Source organism: Oncorhynchus gorbuscha, linkage group LG12 (genome assembly GCF_021184085.1).
Source record: "Oncorhynchus gorbuscha isolate QuinsamMale2020 ecotype Even-year linkage group LG12, OgorEven_v1.0, whole genome shotgun sequence".
NCBI lineage: Eukaryota > Metazoa > Chordata > Actinopteri > Salmoniformes > Salmonidae > Oncorhynchus > Oncorhynchus gorbuscha.
In genome coordinates, this window is record NC_060184.1 from 68,252,022 (window position 1) to 68,274,815 (window position 22,794).

Here is a 22,794-nt window from a genome sequence, read left to right on the forward strand (position 1 = left end):
ACCTCTTGAATCCCGATCTTTCGTCTCAGTTTACTTACGCCCCTTTCGCCTTACCACTTGATTTTTGTGTTAGGTTGTGAGTGGAGTTTATTGCCAGAGAAAACCAAAGTTTTGTCAGGAACGAAGTCCCATAATGGGGAAACTACAGGTAATTGGTTAGCTTATTATTTTTCCCAACTTTTCCAGGGGGTTTTCTGTTTGCAATTTTGTTCAGCAAGTCTAGCTAGCAAGCTTGACATGTACCCAAGCTACTACATGGTGATCTAGCTAGCGAGCTAACATCTAGCTGTCTGGGTGGCTGTTTGTTTAGCTAGCACAATATGGTTATACCATCATGTATTGTGAGTGTGAACTGTGTTTTACGTGATTGTCGCTTAAATTCACTACCAAAATAGGGCTTATCTTCTGTGAAACTACTCCAACACCAGGATAGCAGTGCTAATGAGATAGCTACGTAGTTCTCGGCCCCCTAGCTACTACGTAGCTAACGTTACTGGGAAAGTATAGGTTGAAAATGGGGATGTTAGTGGGTTAACTACATTTTAATTGTTTTCCAATAGAACGCTATCCATTTCCCCCAATATATTGAGTTCTAAACAATTTGTCAATATTTATTCATTATTTTCAGCTTATGTTTACTAACTGGGAAAACCGATCTACACAGCGTTGGACTAATCTCATTGTTTACATGAAACTTGGCAAAGGTCTGCGTATCTTGTCCCATATTGTTGTGATGAGTAAAGGCAGCACAACATGAGGCTACTTGAATTTGGAAGTTTTGTTGTTGCTCAACAGCCTTGTAATTTATGATCCGTTACTTATTTGTAATCGATGGTTTTTGTTCTATTGTCTAGTCCTCATACCTCCTCACTCATTAGTCTCTTATGACTGTTTGGGTTGCAGGTCGGCCAGGGAAGAGATTTAATGTTTGGCCTGCGAGCGTGGTGACTTGGCAGTACAGTAGGCCAGGATGCCAGAGATGACAGAGAACCAGACTCCTGGCCATAAACCACGGTAAGGACAAAACACGGACCCTTCTGACCATTGTTACGTCTATGGGAAGGATCCCTTGGCGTATGTATTGTCAGCGCTTTACCACAGAAACGCATACAGTCTTCTGCATTGATATGCGTATCGTTTTCAGACACACGACATTAGCTAACCTCTTAATTTTCTCTTGCAGGAAGAAAAAAAACAAAGAATCTCACAATGCAGGTGAGATTTAGTGTTTTAGTGTTTTTCTGTAGTTTCTCAGGATTTTGTGGGAATGACTCGCTGAGGTTTTGTTTTTGTCCTTTAGTTGAGAGACAGCGAAAAGAGAAGATCAACGCTGGAATTAACCGTATTGGGGACCTTCTACCCTGTTCCCAGGCACTGAAGCAGGTAGGCCTAACCCATAGTCACACACACACACACACACACACACACACACACACACACACACACACACACACACACACACACACACACACACACACACACACACACACACACACACACACACACACACACACACCTTAGTGAGTTTTTGTACCAAACCATAGAACTTACAGGCTTGGTTTGCTTTTGAAGGAGTAGTATTTATCTTTTGGTCTGAAGCTATTAGTTGGTGTTGTCTGTGAAGATCCTGTTGTTATCCTGCCATCCGTTTTGACTTGTGTTTGTATACATGTAAATCCCATGCTGACATCCTCCCTCCCTGTCTTTAGAGTAAGAACATGATCCTGGACCAGGCCTACCGTTACATAATTGAGCTGCAGAAACAAAATGATGCCATGCTTCTCAAGGGAGGAGACCTAGTACAAGGTGAGATGAGAGTTTGTGTGACATTTACAGGTATGTTTTGACGGTGCAGAAGTATTTAATTCCTTTGGGTGCGTTTTCCTATGTGTTTGCTTGCATTTGACAGTGTTTGTGTGTACTTGTCTGAATGTTTGAGAGTCCTGTGTTGATGACCATTAGTCCTTGTTGTCTCCTATCTCTGCAGCTGAGGAGATCCGGCGATTGCGGCATCAGCTGGACGAGCTGCGGAAGGAGAGCGGCCATTACATTGAACTGCTAAAAGCCCACGACATCAACTTCCTGGACGACCCCACTGTCCACTGGAAGGGCAAGTTGCGCTGTGCAAAGGTTGCCAAAGTAGCGCCCACTCACCAGCTCCCCAAAAGAATTATTGTCTACTCCAATGGAAATGTGATACGCCCAGCAGGAAAGGAACCTAGTCCAGCCTCCGATCAGGGGAAGCAACATGCTGAGGCTGTGATTGTTCAGTCATCTTGTGACATTACAGCAGGGGTAAGGGTGAACAGGGTTCTTAAGCACGTCAGCGTCCCTTCCTCTGCCCCTCCGCTCCTCCCCGGGGCAACCCTTGCCCCTACAGGGTCTATACCTGGCATCAGGCTGGTGGAACAGTGTGTAGTAGAGGCACCTTCAGCCCCAAAACTGCCGCCCTCTGTGTCCTACTTCACCCTCCAGGGTCTCTGCCCTCTCCCGACTGTCACCACCGCCTTGCCACAGCAGCCCCAGCCTGCCACCCCAGCCCCTAGTCTCAACGTCGCAGCCAGTCTGGCCACCCAACTCCCTCTCCAGCCTGTCCCCAGCCTTACAGCCCTTCCCCAGGTTATAACCACCCAGAACGCTGCCAGCAGGACGACTATCCCCAGCAGCTCAACCCTCCTCAGGGCCAGTGCAGCAGGGAGCACACAGACCACCTGGACTACCCTACAGCTGGCTGGGAACACAGTGCAACCTGTCTGCCAGTCTCTCTCCACACAGGAGACTACCACCACTGGGCAGCAGGTGTCTGTATGCCCCATGGGCACTAAACCATCAGTTCAACCCATTCATATTCAAATGAGGCCACAGGTACCCATACAGCTCCAGGCACCCATCACTGCCCATATCCAAGCCCAGCCCTCCATACAGAGGACACCCCAGCTTCGGCCAGCTATCCTTGCCCAGCACCAGCCTCAGCCAGTCATGGCCCCCAAGCCACAGTGTGCCATCCTCCCTCAGTCAGCCATAATTCCCCAGCCTGCTGTGGTAGCCCACTCAGCTATGATGTCACAACCTCAACCTGCTGTACTACAACCGGGAACAGTACTCCCCCATCCACAGACTGCCCTGATGAGTCAGCCCCACCCCCAGACATCTGTGATGCCCCTCCTCCAGACCATGCAAGTATTGCAAGTAAACCCTGCAGGGACAACAGTTGCTGGGGTAACGGCTCCTCAGAAGACTAACAACCCGAATGTTGTCATCCTACAGCAGACTAATCCTTGCTCAGCCCAGTCGGTTGTCAGGGAGGACTTAACCAATCAGACGCCTTGCCAGCACATCGTCATCATCCAGGCCTCCAATCAGCCTCCACCTGCTCCTCCTCAGAACCCTCAGGTTGGCATGGTGCCCACTACAGCACCTGTCATGCCCAATCAGATTGTCACAACCAGCTGCCCAACTTCCACCACTGGGCAACAGATATTTGGGGGTAAACAGTTGGTCCACATTCTACCCCGTCCTGTCCCTCAAACCCAGGCCCCCCCGGTTCCCCCGACCCCTCAGACCATCACTGTGAACGGCCAGGTGTTTTCCCTGCAGCCTATGAAGACCTCGGATAAGTATGGCTCTCAGGGTGGCCAGAGCAGTCTCCAGCTTATCCAGCCCACCACTGTTGAGGAGCCCACCACCAACGTGGCTCTGCACACCCTGGGAGCCCTCAGCAGTCTCAACCAGAGCATCTCACAGGGCATGCCGCCATGCATCTCCACCCAGAGTAATGTCCAGCTGACCCTTGCCCCACCATCCTACTCTATAGTGCCACAACAGCCATCTTCTGTCACGGTTTCAGCAGCTCCACACAGTTCCCCTGTCAGTCAGCTCTCGATCCCCAGTGTGACTCCACCCAGAACAGGTCTGACGGTGGGTACAGGGAAGGCCTCGCGGAGACAGCCTGGCACAGCTTCAATGCCCAGAACTAAGAGAGCCACCACCAAGAGGACCAAGTTGGTTAGGAAGAAGGAGCCGAAACGGGGGCAGACTAGTCGTACTGTCACCATTGCAGCCAAGCCAGTGGCTGTAACAGGGGACCGTCAGGAACAAGAGGCCACTGTGGTTCAGGGAACCCCATCCTCTGCTGCTGGGACAATACAGCCAAAGCCTGGCCCTGTCAACACCACAGTGAACACATCCTCGGTTAGTAGTATTGAGGCTTCCACACAGAGCAGACCTGTGAGTAGTGTTGGCTCTCCACAGTCCACACCTAAAGATGGTAGTGTCAATGCTGCTACACATAGTGGGCCAACTGTCTCCAGTGCATGCACAACACACAGTAGAGCCTCTGTGGCAAATGCCACTAGTGTCACTCTGTGTACATCAACAGTCGGTATCAGCTCCACACAGAGTCAACTCATTATCACTAGTGTTGTGAGTCCATCTGCAGTCACCACTATCACGTGTGCAGCAGATACTCCTACAGTCAGTGCTATTGTTTCTTCCCAGAGTAAACAATCTGCTGTCGCCCCTAGTGACAGCTCCACTCACCTTAGACCTATAGTCACACAGAACAGACAGCCTGTCACTACTACTGTCAACACTGTGCAAGCTAGATTAGCTGCCACCAATGGCAGTTCTAGACAGAGCAGATCTATGCTGATCAGTGCCTTTTCCACAGAGACTAGAGCCACATCTATGGGTGTGACGTCGTCAGCAGCATGTCGACCCTCAGTCAGCACTGTAAGCTCAATAGAAAGTACACCAATGGTGTCTCTCCAGTCTGCTCAGCTCACCTCATCAACGGGTCAGACCAAGCCAGCCAACCGCCAGGAGTCTCTGCCTACAACCCAGACCCAGTCCCAGCCTGTGGCTTTTCCCTCTGTCCCATCCACACCAACCCCCTGCTCCAGTGCACTGTCTTTCTCTTCAACTTCTCTAACAGTTCCCATGACCATGCCATCAGAAGAATACAGGAAGCGGGTCACCTGCAATAGATCCTCAAACCAGCAAATGACCATGCCCACTTCCACCCCCAAACCATCCCATCGTGCTGAGCTGAAAGTGACAGCGGTGTCCGGCAGGGAGAAGGAGCCTCAGGCAGAAGGCCACCCCAGTGCAGCAATGGAGAAAGGGAGTGTGAGGAATAATGCAGCGCCCTCTAGAAAGGACTCCACTCTCCCACAGCAGGTGTACACACTAGAAAATGAGGCCCCGGATCAGCCTCAGACTCCCAGCAGACAGACTGACTCACCCATGTCTGGTGGAGCAGGTGGCGGAATGGGCTTCTCTGTGGCGTCCATGCTTCCTACTGGCCACAGTGTCAGTTCCTCGCCGAGTCATTTTGGACCATTTACTTTTACCACAGAGCAGGCTGATATCCTGGCTATGTTGGAGCAGAACAGTCCTGGGAGGAGGGTGGGGGGCTGCACCGTGGACAACCCCACCGGCTCCACAAACAACCCAACGCCTGCATGGGATCCCAACCCCAAGTCCCAGCAAGCCTCCAGCAGCAAAGAGAGGGGGGCTGGACAACAGACGAAGCTCACCAAACAGATGGAAACTCCAGCGGCTAAACCCCCATCACAGTTGTCTGTCAGGGGCCAGGCTGGAGAAGTAGCAGGCAGTGCAGCCAGCGGAGTCAGACATCCGCAGAACCTCTCCTACTCCCAGTCCCAACCCCAGAGCCAAGCCCAGTCTGGTACTGCCAGCACCCTCAGTGTCAACAACCTGATCCGGCCCAGCTCCCGTCAGCAGCAGGCCTACCCAGGCTCCCCCAGTCTGGCTGGGCAGCAGGGCTCAGTCCCATCCCCTGCGGGGAACTCAGCCCATGTCTCCCAGCCCTCCACCCCTGGCCTTCCTCCCTGCTCGGGCTCAGTCCAACTGAACGAGTACACTCCCCTTAAGAGTGCCCATATGAGGCCCCAGGTGGGGGTGGGTGAGCCACGACACATCAAGGACGTGTCCAAGCGGCCAGCCCAGGACGATGTGATGCTGTCCAGCAGTAACAAGCGACATAAGGCCTGCCCATCGAACTCCAACGTGGGCTGCATGGAGGTCAAACCCCTGGACCACAGCCAGATGATGGTACCCCAACTTCCCCCGACCTCCTCATCCATCATGACCAGGATCAACCCTGATGGAGTTGGCACCCTGTTCTCAGGCAACACCTTCATGAGTACGGTGCTTAGACCCACCGAGAGCCACTGTACCCCCCAGCTGCCCGTACAGGAACACAACCAACCAGGTGTGCTCCACCTGCCTCAGGGCCACCCCCAGCATGGTGCACCCCAGCTGGGCCAACACCTCGGGGGGAACCCCTACCTGAAGCAGCAGCAACAGGAGCAGCAGAGGCACCACCTGTACCAGCTCCAGCACCACTTGACCCAGCCTGACCCTGCACAGCTCCACAGCCTTCACCAGAGGGCGCTGCAGCAGGAGCAGCACGTCCAGAAGAAGCGGGTGCTGGTTGGAGGGGGTCATGGCGGCCCTCCTGTGGGCCTGCAACAGAAACAACACCACCTGGAGAAGACTGGAGTTCAACAGCAGCAGCATCATCAACAATCACACCAACAACACCAACAACAGTCTCAACAACAGCACCAACAGCAAACACACCAACAGCAGCAGCACCAACAACAGTCACAACATCAACAGTCTCATCAACAACAGCACCAACAGCAAACACAACAGCAACAGCAACACCAACAACAAGCCCAGTCACAGCAACATCATCAACAACACCCTCAACAGCAGAGCTCCCACTCCAGACACCAGCACCTCCAGCAGCAACAGATCCAGCAGCAGCAACAACAGCAGCAGCAGCACTTTGGGTCGCGGCACCAAGAGAAGAGCTGTGAGGGCCAGCCAGGACCAGCAGGACCCAGAGCTCACCACAGCAGCCACCTGGCCCAGCAGGAACACCTCAAGGTACAGGAACTACTGAGGCTGTCTTGAATGATAGCCATAAAATGATAGGATTACATTTACTTTGAGTACGTACTCTTGCTATTCTATGGTAGTATATTGGTGCTATAAATTGTATGCATATGCATGATATAGCATGTTTCTGTATTTCATGTGTTATCTAATTAAGCAATAAAGCCTGAGGAGGTGTGGTATATGGCTAATATACCACGGCTAAGGGCTGTTCTTATGCACAATGCAATGGGGAGTCCCTGGATACAGCTCTTAGCCGTGGTATATTGGCCATGTACCACAAACCCCTGAGGTGCCTTATTGCTATTATAAACTGGTTACCAATGTAATTAGAGCAGTACAAATACATGTTTTTGTCATAACCATGGTATACGGTCTGATATACCACAGCTGTCAGCCAATCAGCATTTAGGGCTCGAAACACCCAGTTTATAATATCAAATCATTTATTCTCTCCTATCCCCTCCCTTCAGTCTGGTCAGGACCACAGTACCATGCAGAGGCTGATGAGCTCTAGGAACCTGGAGCAGCAACTGACTTCCCAGCCCAGCAACCCTGCCTCTCGACCCTCCGACCTGGGCTGTGCCCCATCGCGCCAGGAACGCCACCGGGTCTCCAGCTACTCAGCAGAGTCTCTCATTGGGAAGAGTTCCTCCACTGGTGAGCAGCAGCAACAGCAGCGCATGGGGCTCCATCTCCAGGCTACACGTGGTACTACACAGGAGCAACCAGACCTACGGGGCTACCTGGACACATCCAGAGTGAAGGGCAACGTCGCACATAACCCTCAGAGCAGGCTGCCCCCAGACCACCCTGGTTCTGCAGACGTCCAGAGGATTTCTGAGTGTCCTCCGTTTAAAACGCTGAGCGGTGCTGGAGGGGGGCATCAACTGGGGGGCTTCGAGGTCCAGGTGTCCCGTGGCGGGGACATGACACCTAAATCAGGTCCTTCCTCTCAGAGAGGGCAGCAGGGGGGATTCCGAATGGGACTGGGGCCTCCAGGGGATGGGCGACCCCGTGGTGGGTACAGTGGACCCCATCCTGGGACACAGGGGGTGCATATTGGTGCTCCAGGGCTTCCTCTGGACCAGGAGGGGTGTCAACAGAGCTTCATGCAGAGTCTCCTGGAGCAGACCAACCACCAGAGGGCAGTCCAGTGCTGTCCTCCGGTCAGTATGGAGTACGGCTGTGTGCCTGGCAGCTCTGCAGGGGACATGCAGGCTAAAGCATCCAGCCCCAGTGTTCCTCCCACACAGAAGGCCTCAGCTATGAGGCTTGGGGAGGGCAACAAGGGCCACATCCCTCAGGGTAGTGGGAACATGGGTGCCCACCCAGGGGTACGGGCAGGCCTCCCCCACCCTCCTACCCCCCACAGCAGCTCCGAGCCAGGCCGCACCCCTGCCCCCTCCAGACCCCCCACCTCAGTCAGCCAGCGCTCCCGCCACATCACCCAGGAGGCCCAGAGCGGGAAGTTGAGGCCTGGGGAGCGACAACGGTCAGGCAGCCTGAGACCTGGGAATCCCTTTGAGCCTGACGTCCACCTGCTGGGTCGACCACAGTCCGGGGGTGAGGCACGGCGCAGCAGTATCGTCCGCTTTATGGCAGACAATGCCCAGGTTGCTGGGGACAACAACCTTGTGCCTGACCAACACCTGGCCCAGAACTTTGGCTTCCCCTTCATCCCGGAAGGAGGGATGAATCCCCCTCCTCCTATCAACGCCAACTCTACCTTTATCCCTCCTGTCAGCCAGCCCAACTCCTCCCGCCCCTCAGCCCTGCTACCCGTAGAACCCCAGAACACCTTACCCTCCTTCTATCCCTCCTACCCCTCTGCCGCCCACCCCAGCGACATACCCCTCCAGTACTTCTCCAACCAGATGTTCACCAGCCCCGGAACCGACAAAAGCAGCTCTGCCCCCCTCAACAACCGCTTCGGCTCCATCCTGTCCCCCCCGCGTCCCGTAGGGTTCGCCCAGGCCAGCTTCCCCCTACTCTCAGACATGCCCCCTATGCCCATCAGCAACTCCTCTGGCATTACCCCACACCTGTCCAACTTCAGCCTCACCTCGCTGTTCCCAGAGATCGCCACAGCAATGCAGCCTGATGGTTCTGCGATGCCCATGTCCCCCCTGTTGTCCCTCTCCAACACTTCCTCTGCAGACTCGGGCAAACAGCCCAACCGCCCCGCCCACAACATCAGCCATATCCTAGGGCATGATGGGAGCTCTGCCGTGTAGGTGAGAGGACTTGAGGTGCCAACGTGGTCGTCAGGAATCCATTCCATTTCAGTGAGAAATGTGTTCAATTGAATTACGTGAAGAAATGTCATGGCCAATTGAATTGAAAGGAGTTCCAACTCTTTTGTGTGGATTGAAGCGGTTGTAAGGGCTGCTGATCAGTTCTCTATGTTAGCTGACTTGGTTGGTATCATGTTATTATTCATGGTTAGTGAACCTACTCTCACATTCAAGTGTTTTCTACTTTGACAGCCTGTCAGTTCAATTGATACCTTAACATGGCATCGGATGCCCGAGTTAGTGAAGTCATAGCATTTCACCGAGCATTCCCCTCCTATACATCTATGATGGGGGAAATAAAGATTCTAAACCATATGGTTTGCAAATGTGTCTGACGTGACGACATATCTGCTTGTGACATGCTATGAAGAGTTTTGTACTTTCATTGACTGTGACATTAAAATTGCACAACATTCTAAATGTAACTTAATCATGGTGGCTGTACAGAACCCATTTGTGTAGAGCTATTTTGTAAATATATTTCTTATGACAATTGTTAGTATAATATGTATGTATCTGTAAATAAATAAAGTGGATTTATTAACCTTTTTATTGTTAACCTTGGTTTGTTTCAGAAACAGGATGTCCTCCTGATATCACTAGTTTCCCTTTAACAGAACTTTGTGCCTTCAGTTGAGCGAGGGACAAATCAAAGCAAGCTATCTGAAATGGCTTCTTGCAAGAATTTTTGCGATTATACCTGCTTTATTTAAATTCCCTACAAACCATTTAACAGGGTAAAAAATTAAACGCGAAAACAAAGGTGATTTCATTATAAGCTTTATTTACATGCAATAGTGCTCCAGCCTGTGTAACCATGCCAACAGCTACACACAAAGATGGATTACAGATTCAGGAACTCCTTCATTTTGATCTCTGATGCCTCACAGGGAAGGCTAATACTGATGCACCCATGTGTGGGGGAAGGAGAATATTGACACAGCCGTCAAAGATCCCCTCACAAGGCACAGTCATTTGGAGTAGTGACCAGCAGAAACGGACTCATTTCAGTCTAAAATGTAAATCTGCTTGGGTGTGACTAGGTAACAAGACTTCCAGAATCTTTCCCCTCCTAAAAATAAATAACTATACAATATATCTCTTTGTACTCTAAACTACTGAAGGCAGAATGATTTTAAGTTGCATACATTTAATACTTTTGATGAGAAAGTCTTATTTCTTTATGAAACGGCGGACACTTGTACCATTATGACAACACTGAACAGAAGAGGGAGTATATACAACACAGGGGGTGTATAAAATGCATTTTCATTGAACATAGAGGTAGTGCTCCCTCAAAAAGCTTGCTCTCTGTTCCTCTACCGTGCAGCACAACCCTGTCCATTTGTCTTTTTTTCTGACATGCGACTATCAGGATCGTATAATAACCAGATGTCTGTTTAAGTTGGAAATAAGGGGAACATAGGAGTTCTACAGGGAATGACTTAAAGCAGACTGGTAGATGTGCTGCTGGTGCCTAGTCAGAGAAACAGTGGTATGCCAGTCAGATGAAACCTTCAACAGAATGCGTTGACTTAAATCAGCACCAGGATTGGAATCCCCCTCCTTTCCTCAAGGTGTGCAGACATGAATATACAATCACATAGCAGGATTACAACATCACAGAAACTGACATACAGATACATGTATTTTTCAATATGAACATATCCTTATATACAGCATAACAAAACCATGTTTATGTACAAAAGCATAAATATATAAATATCTGTGATACAAAAATAAAGACTTTTTTGTTTTCTGTTTTTCTGAGAGTGTTTTTCAAGCATCTGTTGAGTCTGACGTCCCCGTTTCACTCTGGAGTGGAAGTGCATCTTGGGATTCTGGCGTTGTAGCTGTTGATGTTGTCGCCGTGGAGTTCTCCTCCAGTGATCGCAGAGGAGAGGGAGAGCAGGGTAGAAGGTCTACACAGACAGACAGGGGAGGAAAATACATGGTTATTTGACATCTGCAGTGGGCGTACACGCATTCAGAGCTGAAGTGTGAGGTGAATGCACAAGTTTTCCTAATGTTAAAGTTTTGAGAGAACAGACACGTACCTAGATTGATGTCCCCATTGTGAAAATGGGCATTGCCCATCAGGTTCTGAGTGCTGATTGGCTGTTCAGAGGTGTTGAGGAGCTGGAGGGTGGAGTCATCGGGCAGACAGCAGTCCTCACCGTCTCCAGGCTCACTGAGAGCGAGATGTTTGGGTGAGAATGATTATATATACACATGTAAACCCAACAGGAGGCTTTTTGACTTTAGGCCGTCATTGTAAATAAGAATTTGTTCTTAACTGATTTGCATAGCTAAATAAAGGTTACATAAATACATATAATTAAAATAAACACAGATGGACTGAAAAACTATCTGGATGACTGACAAATTGAGGGTATGTGAGAACAGTCCTGTGCCTACCTGTTAGAGTAGTGGTAGCCTGGGGCGTGTCCATTTGACATGGTCTGTGATAGCAGCGTGTCACACTCCATATCATACTCCACATCCTCCTGCAATAGGAACAAGAGACATCTGTTAGACTTCTGTTACACATGAAAAACAAATGAATAAGGTGCCCAAGGCTAATATGCTCCCAACAGAGATTTATTGGGCAGATGCACAAGACATGACCTTGACATGTTGATGGAACTCACCTGGCGTAGTCCTGGCAGACGGTGTGTGGGGTAATGGTGTTTCCCATTGGGTGTGCACTCTCTGTTAGGGGGGTAGATGGCATGCGGTGGGGGCAAATGGGGGTCCAGTGGGCAGTGGCCAACCAGAGCCAGGCCCTGCAGAGGCACCATGGTATACTGGCATGAGGAGACAGGGTGTGCCACGGCTGGGAAACACAGGTCTGATGTTTGCTCTGGAGAGGAGAAAACACAATCACTGTTGTTAGATATGGACAAGACTGACACGCGACAAGAATGTGGATATGAGAGAAGAATTGAGGGAATTATGAATTACTAGTCAATTCAAAATTGCAGATTGGTCAATTCAGATGGACAACTGTTCATCACAACAATTTTGATGACTAAGGGCTCTACTCAATCTGTAGCGCTGAAGAGCCGCTTTATATCTAAGTGACTGTCCCACTGGATGTCATAAGGTGAATGCACCAATTTGTAAGTCGCTCTGGATAAGAGCGTCTGCTAAATGACTTAAATGTAATGTAAATGTAATCTCAATTGAGGATTAAAGGCGATGTTCCCGTGGTCGCCGAGACCGCATTCACAGTAAACGCTGCATATGACGCCTCAACCAGAAATGATCTTTACATTTTAATGCTGATCTTCCGCAATACATTGGCGATACGGATTGAATCCAGCCCAAAATCGTAATTGATCCAACAACTACTACCACTGCCCTCCTATTATCATCATCATCATAACTACTAACTCTGTTTGGCCCAGGCTCTCCACAGGCAGAAGGGGATGAAGGCTACAATGATGAAGACGAGGGCCCCCAGGACCACACCCACTATGAGGTAGGGGAGGTCGCTGGGGCGGGGCACAGGCCCACCGGGGTGCTCTGGTCTCTGAGATGACGCCTCCGATGGAGAGGGCCGCTGGTTCAGTCGAGCTGGGGGTAGAGAGGGGTTTGTTTACTTGATATAACAACATGTATTACAGTCAGGCTATCAAATTCATTATATGAAGAATTATACTTTTGTTGTTTATTGGATAGGATAGCAAGAGAGACAAGTTAGAGGAGGCTGGTGGGAGGACCTGTAGGAGGACGGGCTCATTGTAATGGCTGGAACTAAATTGATGGAACGGAGTCAAACATGGTTTCCATGTGTTTGATACTGTTCCATTTATGTCATTCCAGCCATTACAATGAGCCCGTCCTCCTACAGCTCCTCCCACCAGCCTCATCTGGCTGCAGCAGTATGTGTGTTCTGGAGGCTTAGACTGCTGGACCACCCTAGCCACGTATGATGTTTTTTAACAAGCATGCTATAGTGTTCCTCGTCCTCACCTCGACCCCCCTCAAAAAATAAAATCTATAAAACTTGACACATGCCTGTGATGTGTGGTTGTCCCACCTGGCTGTCTTAAGATGAATGGAAGTCTCTCTGGCTAAGAGCGTCTGCTAAATGACTAAATGTTAATGTAAATATAAGTCTGCCAAATAACTAAATGTTAATATAAATGTAAGTCTCTCTGCTAAATGACTAAATGTTAATGTAAATATATGTCTGCTAAATAACTAAATGTTAATATAAATGTAAGTCTCTCTGGATAAGAGCATCTGCTAAATGACTAAATGTTAATATAAATGTAAGTCTCTCTGCTAAATGACTAAATGTTAATGTAAATATAAGTCTCTCTGGATAAGAGCATCTGCTAAATGACTAAATGTTAATATAAATGTAAGTCTCTCTGGATAAGAGCATCTGCTAAATGACTAAATGTTAATATAAATGTAAGTCTCTCTGCTAAATGACTAAATGTTAATGTAAATATAAGTCTCTCTGGATAAGAGCGTCTGCTAAATGACTAAAATGTTAATATAAATGTAAGTCTGCTAAAAGACTAAAATGTTAATATAAATGTAAGTCTCTCTGCTAAATGACTAAATAAATGTTAATGTAAATTTAAGTCTGCTAAATAACTAAATGTTAATGTAAATATAAGTCTCTCTGGATAAGAGCGTCTGCTAAATGACTAAAATGTTAATATAAATGTAAGTCTGCTAAAAGACTAAAATGTTAATATAAATGTAAGTCTCTCTGCTAAATGACTAAATAAATGTTAATGTAAATTTAAGTCTGCTAAATAACTAAATGTTAATATAAATGTAAGTCTCTCTGGATAAGAGCATCTGCTAAATGACTTAATGTTAACATAAATGTAAGTCTCTCTGCTAAGTGACTAAATGTTAACATAAATGTAAGTCTCTGCTAAATGACTAAAATGTTCATATAAATGTAAGTCTCTCTGCTAAATGACTTAATGTTAACATAAATGTAAGTCTCTCTGCTAAGTGACTAAATGTTAACATAAATGTAAGTCTCTGCTAAATGACTAAAATGTAAATATAAATGTAAGTCTCTCTGCTAAGTGACTAAATGTTAACATAAATGTAGGTCTCTGCTAAATGACTAAAATGTAAATATAAATGTAAGTCTCTCTGCTAAATGACTAAATGTTGATATAAATGTAAGCCTCTGCTTAATGACTAAAATGTAAATATAAATGTAAGTCTCTCTGTATAAGAGCATCTTCTAAATGACTAAAATGTTAATATAAATGTAAGTCTCTCTGAATAAGAGCATCTTCTAAATGACTAAAATGTTAATATAAATGTAAGTCTCTGCTTAATGACTAAAATGTAAATATAAGTCTCTCTGCTAAATGACTCAAATGTTCATATAAATGTAAGTCTCTGCGAAATGACTAAATGTTAATATAAATGTAAGTCTCTCTGAATAAGAGCATCTTCTAAATGACTAAAATTATTAATATAAATGTAAGTATCTGCTAAATAACTAAATGTTGATATAAATGTAAGTCTCTCTGGATAAAAGCATCTGCTAAATGACTAAATGTTAATATAAATGTAAGTCTCTCTGCTAAATGACTAAATGTTAATATAAATGTAAGCCTCTGCTTAATATAAATGTAAGTCTCTTTGCTATTTAACTAAATGACTAAATGTTAATATAAATGTAAGTCTCTCTGCTAAATGACTAAATGTTAATATAAATGTAAGCCTCTGCTTAATGACTAAAATGTAAATATAAATGTAAGTCTCTCTGCTAAATGACTAAAATGTTAATATAAATGTAAGTCTCTACTAAATGACTAAAATGTTAATATAAATGTAAGTCTCTCTGCTAAATGACTAAATGTTCATATAAATGTAAGTCTCTGCTTAATGACTAAAATGTAAATATAAATGTAAGTCTCTCTGAATAAGAGCATCTACTAAATGACTAAATATAAATCTAAGTCTTTCTGCTAAATGACTAAATGTTCATATAAATGTAAGTCTCTGCTTAATGACTAAAATATAAATGTAAATATAAGTCTCTCTGCTAAATGACTAAAATGTTAATGTAAATATAAGTCTCTTTGCTATTTAACTAAAATGTTAATATAAATGTAAGTCTCTCTGCTAAATGACTAAATGTTAATATAAATGTAAGTCTCTCTGCTAAATGACTAAATGTTAATATAAATGTAAGTCTCTTTGCTATTTAACTAAAATGTTAATATAAATGTAAGTCTCTCTGCTAAATGACTAAAATGTTAATATAGCTGTAAGCGTGTGTCACCAAGATGACAATGAGATCTGCTCACCTTTAGTTTCTAAGATAACCACGTTGCCAAACTCGCTCTCTCCTCCCTCGTTGAAGCTCTGCATCTTGATGTCGTAGGCCGTCTCAGGCTGCAGGTCAGTGATGGAGTGCCAGTAACGGTCACCCTCCACCACGTCCTTCTTATAGTCACTGTCGTTGTCACTGTCTGTCGGCCGGTAGAAGATGTAGAAACCGTAGACAGGGGTGTTGTTGACGGCAGTGTACTGTGGAGAGAAAGAATATGAACGGTTTAATGTTAGCATAACAACAGTAACAAGAGTTATAGCCATACTTATATCACGATAACACACACACACACACACACACACACACACACACACACACACACACACACACACACACACACACACACACACACACACACACACACACACACACACACACACACACACACACAGTTCCACTCACCGTCCATTTTAGGATGATGGTGGTCTCGTTGATAGCTTCATTATAAGTGATGTAGGGTCCGTCTACAGGGCGTTCGTTGGGCCTTCCACCCCCCACCACCGTGTAGGCCTTAGAGGGGGCACTGGGGGGGCTGGCGCCAATCACATTTACCGCCAACACACGGAACTTATAGGACATGCCTACGGGGAAACAGAAAGCCCACGCGGGTTAAACTAACTAAACACCAGTTACACAGCCTCTCTGTTTCTCCATTCACACTAATGATTACCATCTGGTCACCATGTTGATTACAGTCATTATTAAAATAGCTAGGATTATGATGATGACTGATAGTGTAATGTCCATGATAATGAGAGTCATGCTAATGATGATGACGCCATTTGTCATAATGAGGAATAACATTATGATGGGAACGACGATGATGATGGTGATGAAGCTCACCTTTCTCCAGGCCAGTGATCTCCACAGACAGTCGCTGGGGGGGGATGTTAGTGACGGCCTCCTCCCACTCCCCACCTCCCTTCCCCTTCAGCTTCTTAAACTCCACTCTGAAAGACTGGATGGGGAAACCACGGTTACCGCGGGGGATCCATGTCACGTATGCAGATGTCTCAGTCGCCATGGAGATGGTGGGCTTATCAGGGGCCTCAGGAGCTGTGGGAAAGTGATAGCGGTTAAACGGACATCAAATCTAATATTGTTCCCATATTAAGGCACACAAGGACAGACACTCTCAGAAACACAAAAGCCCAAACATGAACAGACACGAACAGGTACAATAACAAACTTACTAAGACTTACTGTGAGCTCATCCTTGAGTGTTAAAAGTGAAAGAGAGATCAAGACAGGTCACATGTTAGTACAGAGTAGAAAGGTGGGGGGGTTAACAGACAATCAAACAGCTTGATAAGGGCTCGGACAGGATGTTAGAGATCTAACTGTGTGGCATCTATGGAACAACCACACTGGTTAGTTAGAGTGACAGTAGGTGAGGGGCAGGGGACTTACGAGAGAGGCGAGGTGATGGTACTGGAGGAGTTTTAGGGAGCTCGTTCTGACCTCCTGGACCCCTACGACCTGTTGGCACGGGGGAAAAAAGAGTGTTTGCAAAAAGACACAAATACGGTAGTGGGATATATGATAATCATTGTGATGATAGATAAATGAATGGATGTACCTTTGCCTGTCCTGAAGGTCATCATGGCGGGTTGTCCCAGGCCAGCACAGTTCTTAGCAGACATCTCCACCTCGTACAGACTGGCTGGCTGCAGCTTGGCCAGGGTCAGCTTGTGGAGAAACCCAGAGATACTGCTGCTGGTCCACTCACCTGGAGGGTCCTCTATCTGTGTGTGTGTGTGTGTGTGTGTGTGTGTGTGTGTGTGTGTGTGTGTGTGTGTGTGTGTGTGTGTGTGTGTGTGTGTGTGTGTGTGTGTGTGTGTGTGTGTGTGTGTGTGTGTGTGTGTGTGTGTGTGTGTGTGTGTGAGAGAGAGAGAAAGAAAGATCAGTCAGTGTGTGAGGATGATGTGAGAATGAGTCATGTCTGTAGTTGTAGACAAATATCAATCTACACTGAATGAGTGTAACATTGTGTGTAGAATACGTGTGTGTCCATGAGTTAACCAGCCTGTACCTTTCTGTACTTGACGATGTACTCCACCACAGCAGAGCCGCCATCGTGGCGAGGTTTCCAGGTCAGATCATAGAAGTCAGCCTTGACGGTCCTGGGCTGGCTGAGGATGACAGGGGCCTCTGCCACAGAGATCTGCCCAGTAAGCTCAGAGCAGTCCAGGGTCAGCACGCTACCCGTGGCCCCGGGCTTCACTGGGACCTGCTCCCGCAGCACCTTGTCTGGGCTCAGTGGACGCAGGATGGAGGGCAGCTTCCCTGACCGAGACGGAACACCGGTTGGTAAGGTGACCAGCCTGGCGGCAGCCTGCGAGCTACCCACACCGTTCTCAGCCATGCACTGGTACAAGCCGTTGTCCTGCGGGCCCACGTTGATGACACGCAGCACGCGGGCAGACAGGCGGTGGCGTGGTGACGAGGCCAGGGGGCGGGCGTTGTGGAGCCACACCACAGAGGGGGTGGGTTTACCCCTGGCCAGGCAGCTGAAGCGCACACTCTCCCCCCACGACACCTCCTGCTGCTGGAGCTCCATGGTTACCTGGGGAGGCTCTGCAGAGAGAAAATGGAGAGAGAGAGTTAGTCTGTGTGTGTGTCAGGGAGAGAGTACACTGTAAGGTAATGTCTAGCATATAAGCTTTGAGTAATGGTTGATTGTGAGGGATGGTTGGTTGTGAGTGATGGCTGGTTGTGTGGGAGTGAGCTTGATTAAGTATGTCTGTATCGGTGTGCGTGCCAGCATGTGTGTGTGTGTGTGTGTGTGTGTGTGTGTGTGTGTGTGTGTGTGTGTGTGTGTGTGTGTGTGTGTGTGTGTGTGTGTGTGTGTGTGTGTGTGTGTGTGTGTGTGTGTGTGTGTGTGTGTGTGTGTGTGTGTGTGTGTGTGTGTGGGGCTGTGCCGTGCGGAGACAGGCCAGTGAGTTGATGGTTGGCTGGTCGTGACAAGCCAGAGCTCATTAACGCTACAGCAGCACACACTTTAATTAGGGGCTGCTGCTGAGAGGAGACTCACTGGAAAAACAGTCATCCATAACTGAGTCCTGCTCTATAAAGTCCTCCACACACACTCTAAAATAACCCTCTATACTATATATATACCAACAGGGCTCTGCCAAGCTTACACACACACACACACACACACACACACACACACACACACACACACACACACACACACACACACACACACACACACACACACACACACACACACACACACACACACACACACACACACACACACACACACACACACACACACACACTTCTCTCGCTCCACCAAACGTGAGTCAGTCTAATCATCAAGTCTATGATGCAGACAAAACCCAAAAATCCCCTAAAATGGAGCAACTCCATAAGTTTCAAATCCTTTCAGAACTCTTAATTTTGTACCCATCATACAGGAGTGTCAGCACAGTGTTTCTCCAACCTCTCCCCCGGGACTTCCAGCCGTTCCATGTGTTTCATCTATTCCACAGCTAGCACACCTGATTCAACTTGTCAACTAATCATCAAGCCCTTGACTAGGTGAACCAGGTGAGCTAGTTCAGAGTTAAAACAAAATGGTGAAATGTCTGTCGGTCACCGAGGAGAAGTTAGAAGACCACTGTTTTAGAGGAACAGAAACATACATAACACCTCATCCTAGTATCATCCTACTGAACCCATATCATCCTACTCAACCCCTCCTAGTATCATCCTACTGAACCCCTCCTAATATCATCCTACTCAACCCCTCCTAGTATCATCCTACTCAACCCATCCTAGGAGCATCCTACTGAACACATATCACCCTGCTGAACCCCTCCTAGTATTATCCTACTGAACCCATATCATCTTACTGAACCCCTCCTAGTATTATCCTACTCAACCCCTCCTAGTACCATCCTACTGAACCCCTCCTAGTACCATCCTACTGAACCCATCCTAGGAGCATCCTACTGAACCCATCCTAGGAGCATCCTACTGAATCCATATCATCCTACTAAACCCCTCCTAGTATCATCCTACTGAACCCCTCCTAGTATTATCCTACTGAACCCCTCCTAATATCATCCTACTCAACCCCTCCTAGTACCATCCTACTGAACCCATCCTAGGAGCATCCTACTGAACCCATATCATCCTACTAAACCCATCCTAGGAGCATCCTACTGAACCCATATCATCCTACTGAACCCCTCCTAGTATTATCCTACTGAACCCCTGCTAATATCATCCTACTCAACCCCTCCTAGTACCATCCTACTGAACCCATCCTAGGAGCATCCTACTGAACCCATATCATCCTACTAAACCCATCCTAGGAGCATCCTACTGAACCCATATCATCCTACTAAACCCATCCTAGGAGCATCCTACTGAACCCATATCATCCTACTGAACCCCTCCTAGTATCATCCTACTGAACCCCTCCTAGTATTATCCTACTGAACCCCTCCTAGTACCATCCTACTGAACCCATCCTAGGAGCATCCTACTGAACCCATATCATCCTACTGAACCCATCCTAGGAGCATCCTACTGAACCCATATCATCCTACTGAACCCCTCCTAGTATCATCCTACTGAACCCCTCCTAGTATTATCCTACTCAACCCCTCCTAGTACCATCCTACTGAACCCATCCTAGGAGCATCCGACTGAACCCATATCATCCTACTAAACCCATCCTAGGAGCATCCTACTGAACCCATATCATCCTACTAAACCCATCCTAGGAGCATCCTACTGAACCCATATCATCCTACTGAACCCCTCCTAGTATCATCCTACTGAACCCCTCCTAGTATTATCCTACTCAACCCCTCCTAGTATTATCCTACTCAACCCCTCCTAGTACCATCCTACTGAACCCATATCATCCTACTGAACCCATCCTAGGAGCATCCTACTGAACCCATATCATCCTACTGAACCCCTCCTAGTATTATCCTACTCAACCCCTCCTAGTACCATCCTACTGAACCCATCCTAGGAGCATCCTACTGAACCCATATCATCCTACTGAACCCCTCCTAGTATTATCCTAATCAACCCATAAGTGAGGACCAAAGTTTGGGGACATATATATTTTTTTACACTCAGGTTGGCACTACTCACCGAACACCTGCACGTCGTAGAGCACAGTAGCGGCGCTCTCTGATCCGATGCCGTTGTCAGCGTGACACTTGTACGTCCCTGAGTCGCCCTCGCCCGCCGCGTCGATCAGCAGGTTGCTGAGCAGGAAGCGCGTGTTGTTATGGAAACGCAGGTCCTGACCGTCCTTGGCCCATGTAACCTGCGGGGTCGGGATGCCGCTGGCCACACACTCCAGGACCAGACGCTGTCCCTTAGTAACCATGATGGTGCGAGACACTGGGGGGTAGATGATACGGGCCGCCTCCGACGTCGAACCTAGAGAGGGAGATTGAAGGAGGGGGAGAGGAACTGTGTTTATGCAATGGGTTGTTTTTCAGTAAAGCATCTCACTGGCCTTGTTATAATCTTATTAAGAGGTATTTGAAAGTTACAAATCACATTACTTAGAAACAAATCAAATTAGCTAATAAAATGACTCAATTTGACTAGGGGGTTTCTAAGCTAACATATGGAATTGTTTTAAAATGGTCATACCAAGGATCATTTATCTATTTGATTTAGAATGTTAAGACCTCTTAAGGTGTCACATTTATTTATTTATTATTATAGGATGAAACATTTAATTTGGACTTAATGCTATTAGCCAATAGAAACACACTGAATACAGATTCAGTACATGGAGCCACAGATAGTAAGAGATTGTTCTTTAGTGTCTGTCTCATATCTTAGAGATAAAAGACAGATCAGGAAATCATATATATATTTTTACATGTATTTATCCCCTTATTTTAGGTACTAAACTATCTCAATATACAGTACCAGTCAAACGTTTGGGCACAGCTCCTAAGGGTTTTTCTTTATTTTTACTATTTTCTACATTATAGAATAATAGTGGCGACATCAAAACTATGTAGGCCAAGAATTAAATGATCTAAATGACTGTCAATTCGACATTTACAGAGGTAGGTGTGTATGCTGTATCTTTGACGCTATCATGTTCATGGTCAGTGTTTAGTCGTGTTTGGTCAGTGTTTGGTCAGTGTTTGGTCATTGTTTGGTCATTGTTTGGTCAGTGTTTGGTTGTGTTTGGTCAGTGTTTGGTCAGTGTTTGGTCAGTGTTTGGTCAGTGTTTGGTCAGTGTTTGGTTGTGTTTGGTCAGTGTTTGGTCAGTGTTTGGTCGTGTTTGGTCATTGTTTGGTCAGTGTTTGGTTGTGTTTGGTTGTGTTTGGTCAGTGTTTGGTCAGTGTTTGGTCAGTGTTTGGTCAGTGTTTGGTCAGTGTTTGGTTGTGTTTGGTTGTGTTTGGTCAGTGTTTGGTCAGTGTTTGGTCAGTGTTTGGTCATTGTTTGGTCAGTGTTTGGTTGTGTTTGGTCAGTGTTTGGTCAGTGTTTGGTCAGTGTTTGGTCAGTGTTTGGTCAGTGTTTGGTTGTGTTTGGTCAGTGTTTGGTCAGTGTTTGGTCGTGTTTGGTCAGTGTTTGGTCATGATGCGCTCACTCACGGCGTATGCGCAGGCGGTCAGTCGAGGTGGAGGTCTTGACCTCCTGTGTGACAGGGTTGTAAGCAGCACACTTGTAGGGCCCCTCGTCGTCCAGAGTGGCGTTGGCTATCTGCAGGTTCCCTGATGGCATGATCAGGTAGTTCCCTGTTGACACAGACAGACAGTAGGTGGCTTTAATCATCGAGACTGGGCTGGCTGGGTATTGGTACTGGTCATTAGAACTGATCCGAGAGACAATTCTGTGGTTGTTATCCTTGGGCATGGACATGTATATAATATAAAATATTTTTTAAAGTTCCAGATCAGTTTTTTTAGGAAAGATAGTAAGTTGAGTAACCTGAGCAGGCTTTAGCATTAGGTCTACGACAGTCTCTTTCAACAGCAGAGTGCACTGTTAGCACCAGCCACATGGAGGTTAGCACCAGCCACATGGAGGTTAGCACCAGCCACATGGATGTTAGCACCAGCCACATGGATGTTAGCACCAGCCACATGGAGGTTAGCACCAGCCACATGGATGTTAGCACCAGCCACATGGATGTTAGCACCAGCCACATGGATGTTAGCACCAGCCACATGGAGGTTAGCACCAGCCACATGGAGGTTAGCACCAGCCACATGGATGTTAACACCAGCCACA

At 47.2% G+C, this 22,794-nt stretch overlaps 2 protein-coding genes across 2 annotated transcripts in view; one reads left to right on the forward strand and one right to left on the reverse strand.

Annotated features, from left to right (window-relative positions):
- On the forward strand, positions 1 to 9,772 carry LOC123991301 (basic helix-loop-helix domain-containing protein USF3). The gene is made up of 7 exons (XM_046292762.1): positions 1 to 148; positions 904 to 1,014; positions 1,184 to 1,215; positions 1,301 to 1,383; positions 1,710 to 1,806; positions 1,988 to 6,918; positions 7,401 to 9,772. The coding sequence occupies exons 2-7, from the start codon at positions 971 to 973 to the stop codon at positions 9,162 to 9,164; spliced, it is 6,951 nt and encodes a 2,316-aa protein (XP_046148718.1). The 5' UTR covers positions 1 to 148; positions 904 to 970; the 3' UTR covers positions 9,165 to 9,772.
- A 216-nt stretch (positions 9,773 to 9,988) lies between these two features.
- The window catches only part of LOC123991302 (brother of CDO-like), a 67,098-nt gene continuing 54,292 nt past the window's right edge, over positions 9,989 to 22,794 (reverse strand). The window contains exons 5-17 of the mRNA XM_046292763.1: positions 22,155 to 22,298; positions 20,680 to 20,973; positions 17,588 to 18,132; positions 17,135 to 17,300; positions 16,966 to 17,034; positions 16,399 to 16,611; positions 15,958 to 16,136; positions 15,530 to 15,752; positions 12,621 to 12,803; positions 11,876 to 12,087; positions 11,643 to 11,731; positions 11,282 to 11,415; positions 9,989 to 11,146 (exon numbers count right to left, since the gene is read on the reverse strand). Of these exons, the coding sequence (XP_046148719.1) occupies positions 11,004 to 11,146; positions 11,282 to 11,415; positions 11,643 to 11,731; positions 11,876 to 12,087; positions 12,621 to 12,803; positions 15,530 to 15,752; positions 15,958 to 16,136; positions 16,399 to 16,611; positions 16,966 to 17,034; positions 17,135 to 17,300; positions 17,588 to 18,132; positions 20,680 to 20,973; positions 22,155 to 22,298 (2,594 nt within the window). The 3' untranslated portion in view covers positions 9,989 to 11,003. The remainder of the gene's footprint in view (positions 11,147 to 11,281; positions 11,416 to 11,642; positions 11,732 to 11,875; positions 12,088 to 12,620; positions 12,804 to 15,529; positions 15,753 to 15,957; positions 16,137 to 16,398; positions 16,612 to 16,965; positions 17,035 to 17,134; positions 17,301 to 17,587; positions 18,133 to 20,679; positions 20,974 to 22,154; positions 22,299 to 22,794) is intronic.

What these genes read in the sequence shown, in the direction of transcription:
- LOC123991301 (XM_046292762.1), top strand. Translation starts at nt 971, where the DNA reads ATGCCAGAGATGACAGAGAACCAGACTCCTGGCCATAAACCACG. An exon ending in GGGAGGAGACCTAGTACAAG is followed by an intron (nt 1,807 to 1,987) that starts GTGAGATGAGAG and finishes CTATCTCTGCAG; the next exon opens with CTGAGGAGATCCGGCGATTG. An exon ending in CCCAGCAGGAACACCTCAAG is followed by an intron (nt 6,919 to 7,400) that starts GTACAGGAACTA and finishes CCCTCCCTTCAG; the next exon opens with TCTGGTCAGGACCACAGTAC.